Raw genomic sequence first — 8,863 nt, 5'->3', positions numbered from 1 at the left:
TTTTTTCTTCAAAAACTACAATATTCTGTGTTTTCTCATTTTCTTCAATGATAGGGTCACTGCAGTTTGACTAATATAAAAAAATATTTATTTATTTTCATAATTGGATTAAGTGGTTTAATATTTATAGGTAAGAATTTATTTTAGAAAATATTATAAAGTCAAAACAATAAAATAAAAAAGTCATGAACAATATTATAAATATTATGTTATAAAGTCGACGCGACGCGACGGCGGAGTATGAAGTCTTAAAAATGTATTAAAATTAATTTTAAAACCATATATACAGTTCAATAATTTGTTTTTTTCATAATATTTATATGAACCTACAACGTATCTTCTAATACAAATTATACATTTTTGATTTTTTTCTTTTCTCTTCCATTTTCTCCGAGTTAGATTGAAAAATTTAAATCCTGTACAGTAACCACGTTGCACAACCAAAATATCAAAATGGCAAAATAATACGTTCTGCATTCAATGTGATACTGCCCGACTGCCGGTTTATAATATTTTCCGACGCCCGTTTGTGTATATTTATTATTTATACCCCTATTACATTATACGATTAGTGTAAAGTCGTAAAGATAAGAACAGTCGTCGCTCGTCGGGTGTCTTGTCACTAATCGCTTACAAATATTTATTTATAGATTTTATCATGAAACCGACCAATGTTAATGTTATATAAGTAATAATATATGCATTAAATACCTACTAGCACGACCGAAGCTGTAGAAAACTAACAAAATAAAGATGACAATTTAAAATTAGTAAAATACAATTTAAAACTTTTTGAGCGAATATTATAGACCAGAGGTTCCCAAACTTTTCATACTCGTGGCGCCCTTTTAGAACTGAAGTTTGCTCATGGCGCCCTTAATAAAATTTACGACTTTTTTTTTAAATAAAATAGATAAAATAAGAAACATGTTTAATTTTCAATAGATAATATGGAAGTATTTATTTTATATAATTACACACTGAAATATTTAATTTTAATTTTATTAGGTAAAATAAATTAGACTTAGTTTATTTGTAGAAAACAATTGAATTAGTGAGATGAATGAGCCTGGACATCACTGCATATTTTTTCAAATCTTGGGATCAAACTTGATACTGCTACTCTCATTTCCTTCTCCACATTGATTTTTGACCGATATTTGCTTTTGATCACAGCGACCGCCGAAAACCCAGCTTCACATAAATATGAAGTAGAAAACGGAATTAAAACACGTAGAGCTTTTTCACATACAAGTGGATATTCATTTTTTATTGAAATCCAAAATTTGGTCAATTCCATATTGGTAAATTTTGATTTCAAGCTACTGTCGCAAGACAACTCAATTAGACTTTCTTCTTCAGTAGAATTAAATTCTGATGGAACAATGGAGTTAAATGGATCTTGAATCCATGCAAATTTATCAATGTCTTCATTTTTTAAAATATTTCTCAAACCATACCACTAGCTGTGATAAGTGATCTTCAAAAATGGATTTCATATCTTGAGAAATCTCAACTGTATTAGAGGTCAGAAACTGCTGCAATATGGAAAATGAATCTTTGCTCGTGCCTTCATTCATTTGTCTTCTCCATAGTTTGAGTTTTTTTATAAAAGCTGTCATTTTATCCATCGACTTTAAAATATGCGTGTTATTTCCCTGCAATGAGGTGTTCAATGCATTCAGTTTTTCAAAAATGTCACACAAGTATGCCAATTTTATTAAAAAATTTTCGTCAGAAAAAATCATTGGCATATTTGTGCCCTTCTTCTTTAAGAAATATGTAAATTTCTTGCCGCAGTTCAAACGTACGTGATAAAACATTACCACGAGACAGCCATCGTGCATTGCTGTAATACAACAAACTTGAGTGTTCAGCTCCCATATCATCACATAATTTTTTGAAAAAATCTAGCCTTCAGGGGACGAGTTTTTATAAAATTGACTACATTCACTACACATTCTAACACTTGGTTCAGCGCAGGACTTAGATATTTTGCCGCAAGTGCTTCTCTATGGATAATGCAATGGGTCCACAGTGCATCAGGGGCTTTGCTTCTAATAAGTGACTGTAATCCTCCATAACTGCCAGACATGGAACGAGCGCCATCAGTACAAACACCGACGCATTTTATCCAATCTAACATATTTTCTGACATAAAATTATTAAGAATATCAAATAAGTCCTGGGCCTTAGCGCTTGCCGTAATATTTTTACAAAAGAGTAGGTCTTCTACCATGTCATCACCATCTATAAACCTAACATAGCATATCAAATGAGCATCCTTATTATTATCCGTAGCCTCGTCCAGCTGCAACCCGAATTCCTTTTCTTTGATTTTTTCTATCAATTGATCATTAAGGTCCTCCGCCATATGGTGAATTCTGCGGCTAACCGTATTATTGGATAAAGGCACTTTTGAGAGTAATTTCCCAGCAGATTCACCAACCATAATATTTACCATATCTATAGCAGCTGGTAAGATAAGCTCTTCTGCAATGGTATGGGGCTTCTTACATTTCGCAATTCTATAGGAAACTTTATAAGATGCAATCAAAGCATTGGTTGGTATTGATGCATTCTTGAAAAACGTACTTTTTTCCTGTTTTAGTTCTTTTAACTTTCTAATAAAATAATCGCGAGGTTTTCCAATCGTATACTTGTGGTTTGCTTCTAAATGGCGCTTCAATTTACTCGGCAACATGCATTCTGGTGCCAAAACTTTCATACATAATACACATAGTGGTCTCTCTTCACCATTAATTTCTGTTGATGTAAAACCAAAATCCAAATAACTATCGTCATACTTACGACATTTTCGCTTTTTTTACCGTTTCACCGCGACTGGTTGATGGTAAAATTTCTTCGTCTTCTAAAGTACTCGCACGTTTACGATTGTTTAATAAAAATCGATCCATAATTAAACCCAGAACAAATTTATAACTTAAAGAAAATCACAGAACTCACTAAATATATATTCTTAAGAAACTTGAACAAATAATAACACACCGAGACTGATATATGAGTGTATAGTTAATCAATACTAACGCAAAAACGAATTTAACCAGACACGAACAGTCGTTTATCTTTATCAAATACAATAATTGGTTAGTATAGTAATAATAACTGACTATAGGAAAGCAGCATTTTTAATAATGAAGATAATCAAAATGACCGTGTCGTTATCGTAAAATATCCTTGTTTATTTTTAGAAAATGGTCGGCAGCGAGGCGCAGCCGCGGCTCCCTTGACTATTCACCGCGGCGCACCAGGGCGCCGCGGCGCACAGTTTGGGAACCTCTGATCTAAGTAATAAAAGAAAAAAATACTTAAATATTTATACGTATGCTTTAGTTAAATAAATGTTAAGTGAATGAAAAATGTGGAAATCAATCAAATTAAACGTTGATAAGTTTCGTATACGTTTTTCTACCCTCATTAACCAAATCTTCATCAGTCTATATATAGCGTTAATATTATCTTTATTTCTTGAAATGAGCAAAGGTGGGTGGGAAATTTGATGAAAATAATTAACTCGAGTTAAGTTAAAAGTTAACAGTTAACAATTTATAAATTTACCTCAATAAGTAAAAAGTTAATAAGGAAAACAATATTAATTTAACTCAGTTTAAAAAAAGTTGATCTACTTTTTTAAATTAGTATGTAGATCGCACTGCGTATCTTTATAAAGATCTAATATCCTTAATTATAATAAACAATTTAATTTCATTTTTTATCATAATATACAGCAGTGGCGCCGATGTTTTTGAAAAATACTATGACATTATACATCAAAGGGCCACTCATCACCGAATTTATTTATTTTTATAGTATTATAGTATTATGATTTATAGTATTCTTTATACATAATATTCTGTATCCACGGCTAAAAACAAATACCCAAAGGTGGGCCCTCAACCTACAAAATTTAATATAACATCTAATGTACAGTGTATGCGACTAATTTACTTAAATGATTATTTAATTTTTATATTAATATTTAACAATTTATTTTATTTTGTTTTATTTTGTTACGTAGAAATGAACAATTTCAAAAATGTTTAACTTGATAGATCATTTTTAAATCAACTGTGAAAAGCTAAGTTATTTCAACTGCCCAGTGGCGTATTTGAGAGTTCATGTCGAGGGGGGGGGGCGAATTTAAAAAGAGTTTACCCAACTACTCACACAAATTTACCAAGACACAATGAATTTTATATTTCACCTGTATAACCTATAAAGTAATAAGTCTTTAATTTTAAGCAATGTAAATATATAAATATACAATAAATATATTTATATAATATACTCGATTTCGTTAAATTAAATTTTTAAGTCAAAGATTTGTTTTCTTTGAATCGACTTAAACATAATCAACTAGGTTACCGGGGACTAATGACCCATGGGAATCTAGTTTGCCAGTGATCTACATGTACCACAAACTTTGTGGTACATATTATGTCGTCATGGTAAAAATGTATGTACATTTTTATCACGGTTATCTAGATAACCGTGATTTTTACCAATAATTTGTTATCATCAACACAATTTTTCGGAATTTTTGTTTTTTTAATGAAATACTCAAAATACCCTATACCCATTAGTTATATAAAATTTTCCTAATCTAAAAATTCTCGAGGGGGCGATTGCCCCCATCGCCCCCTTCAAATACGCCACTGCAACTGTCAATTAAACTAGTTAAGTTAAAAAGTTTATTAGAAAATTAACTTTTTAACTAGTTAATGCCCACCTTTGCAAAGGAGTTTAGGCTTTGGATGAATGATTAATGTTTTAAAACAGGGTTATTTTTGTTATAATCAAAAATAAAATTTCTATATGTAAGGATGTTTTTTGTTATAATTTGTTTTACGTACGAAATTAACTTCATATTATTATTTACTTGTCAATGTAAAAACTAATTAAGCCATACGGTGACTAATTTTGCCGGGTTGTCGTAATAGCATAGTCGGAGTTCAATTAAGTGGGGAGACAACGAAACGAGACAACAGAACAGACTGGCTATTATTTACAGCGTTGGTACATACGATAACAGTACAATCGTTGAAGATAAAATTCTGGTTTCCTATCTATCAAAGTTATTTTAAACTTCCGTGGTACCCATCAATCGATGGCAAAATTTTTTTTCCATTAATAGTTAGATTCCTATTAGTAATCTACAATACATACTAGTAAAAATCTGACAACTTTGTACACAATATTTTTTTTACCGTGCTCAATCGGGTCGCATATAAGCATTCTATACATGAGCTCGGCACCTGTATTAAAGTCAAGCTTTACGATTGGTTTATTTGAAAATACCGCCAAATAGTTTATATAATCAATAATATTGTTATCATAGAATTATGATGTATTATATGAAATCAAATATTTATCAAAAAAATAGTGATTGTCAGGCAAAAATCAAAATAACCTTGTAACTAGTATATTATTGTCTTATACTATTATATTTTATAGGAAGGTGCAATGTTAATTCAAGTAATATTGTAAACCTACCTAAATATTCAATTTGAAGAGTAATTTAACAGTGGTCTTGGTTAATTATTAATCTTTGTGATTTACACAATTATAGTAGGTATTATAATATAACTATTAATAATTATAATATAGAACTTTTTCAATACCTAATTAAATAATGATAAAAGTTTTAAAAGTTCTATGATAGCAATATTATTATTGTAATTTAACTATATAAAACAATACACAGTATGATAACATTAATACTATTATAGGTACTGATTAGTGATTAGAATTCATATGTAAAATTAGTACCTATTGAGTTTAAATATAACATCAATTATTATTTGCTGGACACTCATTATTTTTTGGACCTTCCTTTTACACTATCCATTTTAGATTCTGAGTGAAACAAAGAATGTATTGGTTTTACAATTCCGTGTGTTTTTATTTTTTTTTCATGTATGAAAACACTTTTTCGGTTAGATATACTGGACCAAAAGTTTCATATAGCAACTCTCTAAATAGGAAAAAAATCCCAAGATGGTACTTGAGAAGTCATTTTTCAAATTTCTCAATAGTTTTTCCATACGTAGGCGTAAAATACCGAAAAACAGACAAAAACGGAGAAAATGCCATATTCTGGATTTTCGTGTAATCTATTTTAGTTTTTTTAGCCATAACTCCATCAATAATGGTGCTAGAAACTTTAAACTTTTATCAACTACTAAAAATCGTCACACGTATACTCATTAAAATTTTCAAAAACATTTAACCAATTTTGAGCTAAATGTAGCACTTTGTAAATATTGGAAATTTCTCGTTTTTTGTGAGTTTTTGCTTCGTACAATTTTAACCTTTGGATATAAAAAACTGAAAATTTAATACAATAATACTCATATGTAACGACGATAAACGACGATATAACGACGATGAAAAAATATCGATAATCGTTAGTCACAATTTTTTTTTACAAGCGTTTAAAGTTTTCATTTTGACGGAATTTTTTTATTTTATAAAAATTTACTATCCACTGAGTTTTACTCAAAATTGTTTTTCCGAATACTAAATAAAATACTATACAACTAAACTATCGTAAGCCAGGTGATCTCTTAGTAGAAAATGCTATACACTCATCACCAGTATCTTTTTAACTATACCAACTTTTTTTTAATTATTTTTTAACATAATTAGATATAACAATGTTAGATGTAATTGATAACAATATGATAACAATATTATTACTATTTAATAATATAGATATTTGGCGGTATTTTCAAATAAATCAATCGTAAAGCTTAATTTTAATACAGGTTCTGAATTCATGTATAGAATGCTTATATGCAATGGGTCGTCAAAAAGGTCGGACGATAACGACCTTGCTCAATCGGGTATCACGGCGCTTGGCCGAGTAACTCGCTTTGCTGCTTGACCGGATGAGTGTCTACATACGTTTTATTCGCTGGGCCGAGCGAAAAATGAGTTCACTACGCGATCTACTCGGCTGGCGGTTTACACACGCCGAGTACAGTCAACTTTAGTAGTGCGAGTAGTCGCTCGGCCGAGTTAATAGAAACGGTTTCTATTTACTTGCTCGTTCATTTTACAGGGCTGAGTACTGGTTCGTTGATGCCTTGTTTACACGTAAACTAAGAACCTAAGAGGTAGCCCATTTGGCGAGAAACAGTCCAATCTGACAACACTGCTTCAGGTACAGTGACTACTCCCTTTGGTTATTGGTTTGTAAATATCGTTTGCATCGGCTCTTGACCTGATCAAATCTCTTTTTTTTCTCGAATTTAGAACATTTCAGTTGTCTACTTAATTGAACACATGCATCGTTGATTTGTTTCCTGTCTTTGTGGTACAAATGCAACGGGTCTCATATAACGGGTTCATTTTGGTATAACTCCAAAAACTTTAACGTAAATTCATTGGACCAGTCAACGAGAACGCACGAGTATGAACTAGGTGTTCTAGTTTTCGCATCTCGAATGGCCTCGTGTCATTTGACATAAAAACAGCCTTTCGACCGAGCGCCGTCGAGGCGAGGCAACACGAGCACAACGTCTAGTTCACTCTTGTGCTGGGTTGCTCTCGTGATGTCTCGGCGAATGTTTCTATTATGAACAAACCCCACCGGAAAAAAAATATTTACTGCGTTATCTAGCGGTTTCCAACAATACACTTCTCTTATCATAATCAAAATAATTTGTAGGTTGGGTTTTGTTGTTAGTTACTGATCCTGTAAAGTACCAGATAAAGTATAGACAATTTTTCTTGATCCATGATTTAATTAATTAATTAAGTTCTTAGATATACATACAAGATTCATAAACTTTTAATAACGAAAAAATCTCCATTTTAGCTTTTAAATAGCGCAAGTTTTCCATGTTCATGTACCGATGATAATTTAGTAATTATTTTCAATTGTTTTCCAATGATTACCAGAGAAATATTGACTAGGTTTAACAATCTTAGATTTTTCAGAAAATATTCTGCGAACTGTAGGTATCTTAGTAATGATATCTGGGTAAATAATAATAAAATAATATTATTTTTAATCAATCAAATACTATTTTTCATTCTTGTATACTTTTTTTATTAATAGAATGAAGAGTTGTCCATAGATCTGAAACGTAAAATTGAGAAACACTGGAAAGATAAGCTATGTTTAGGTACATTTGATAGAAATAATGCTGGAAAAAAATTTTATGTTTTGTCAATGTTTCCTTATCCATCTGGTAATTTACACATGGGCCATGTTCGGGTGTATGTTATAGCAGATTCAATTGCCAGATTTCATCGTATGAATGGACAGAATGTAAGTTATTATTGTATGATAAAAGGTTTTTTTTTTTTATTTGAAATAAACAATCTATATCTTAGGGGAACATTAAGTTTATGTGGTTAGTGTAGAGTACATACGAGTACTATTAATTTTATTAATCACATGCAGAATTAATAATATATTTAAATATTTACAGACAATGCTTGATGTGAGAAGTCAATTACTAATGACATTTATTGAATTAACTTTACTTATGTTTTTTTTTTTTTAAATTATATTAATTATACTGGTAGAGAATCTGACTTTGGATTAGCTTAAGGGAAATGAAAGGGGGGGGGGTTAAACATGTTATAACACCTTTTTCTTTTCAAACATCTGGGTTGGTTACTAGGATTAGGAGGGACTGCAAGATTATGTATTAGAGGGTCGCTGTTAGTGCAACACGATTGCGCACTTTCTACCTTTTTACCTGAAAAAAATACAAAACCATTGCGCACTTTCTACCTTTTTATATGTATAATATTTTTTATATATTATATAGCAAACAACAATACGATTGGGCACAAAATGATATTTGTATATATAACTATGTATATT

General features: G+C 30.7%; 3 protein-coding genes across 3 annotated transcripts; 1 reads left to right on the top strand and 2 right to left on the bottom strand.

Annotated features, from left to right (window-relative positions):
- Positions 1-1,051: 1,051 nt before the first annotated feature.
- Positions 1,052-1,622, bottom strand: LOC112681071 (zinc finger BED domain-containing protein 5-like). Its single transcript, XM_025551331.1, has 2 exons — positions 1,518-1,622; positions 1,052-1,462 (listed from the first exon to the last, which is right to left on the bottom strand). The coding sequence occupies exons 1-2, from the start codon at positions 1,620-1,622 to the stop codon at positions 1,052-1,054; spliced, it is 516 nt and encodes a 171-aa protein (XP_025407116.1).
- Positions 1,623-1,734: 112 nt separating this feature from the next.
- Positions 1,735-2,918, bottom strand: LOC112681069 (SCAN domain-containing protein 3-like). The gene is made up of 3 exons (XM_025551328.1): positions 2,840-2,918; positions 1,968-2,766; positions 1,735-1,915 (listed from the first exon to the last, which is right to left on the bottom strand). Exons 1-3 carry the CDS (start codon positions 2,916-2,918, stop codon positions 1,735-1,737), a joined length of 1,059 nt encoding a protein of 352 aa, XP_025407113.1.
- Positions 2,919-7,531: 4,613 nt separating this feature from the next.
- On the top strand, positions 7,532-8,404 carry LOC112681070 (probable leucine--tRNA ligase, mitochondrial). The gene is made up of 2 exons (XM_025551330.1): positions 7,532-8,008; positions 8,087-8,404. Exons 1-2 carry the CDS (start codon positions 7,916-7,918, stop codon positions 8,387-8,389), a joined length of 396 nt encoding a protein of 131 aa, XP_025407115.1. The 5' UTR covers positions 7,532-7,915; the 3' UTR covers positions 8,390-8,404.
- The last annotated feature ends 459 nt before the right edge of the window (positions 8,405-8,863 follow it).

Source organism: Sipha flava, unplaced genomic scaffold (genome assembly GCF_003268045.1).
Source record: "Sipha flava isolate LNK unplaced genomic scaffold, YSA_version1 18494_pilon_pilon, whole genome shotgun sequence".
NCBI classification, from domain to species: Eukaryota; Metazoa; Arthropoda; class Insecta; order Hemiptera; family Aphididae; genus Sipha; species Sipha flava.
This window is presented reverse-complemented; position numbering and strand designations above follow the sequence as displayed.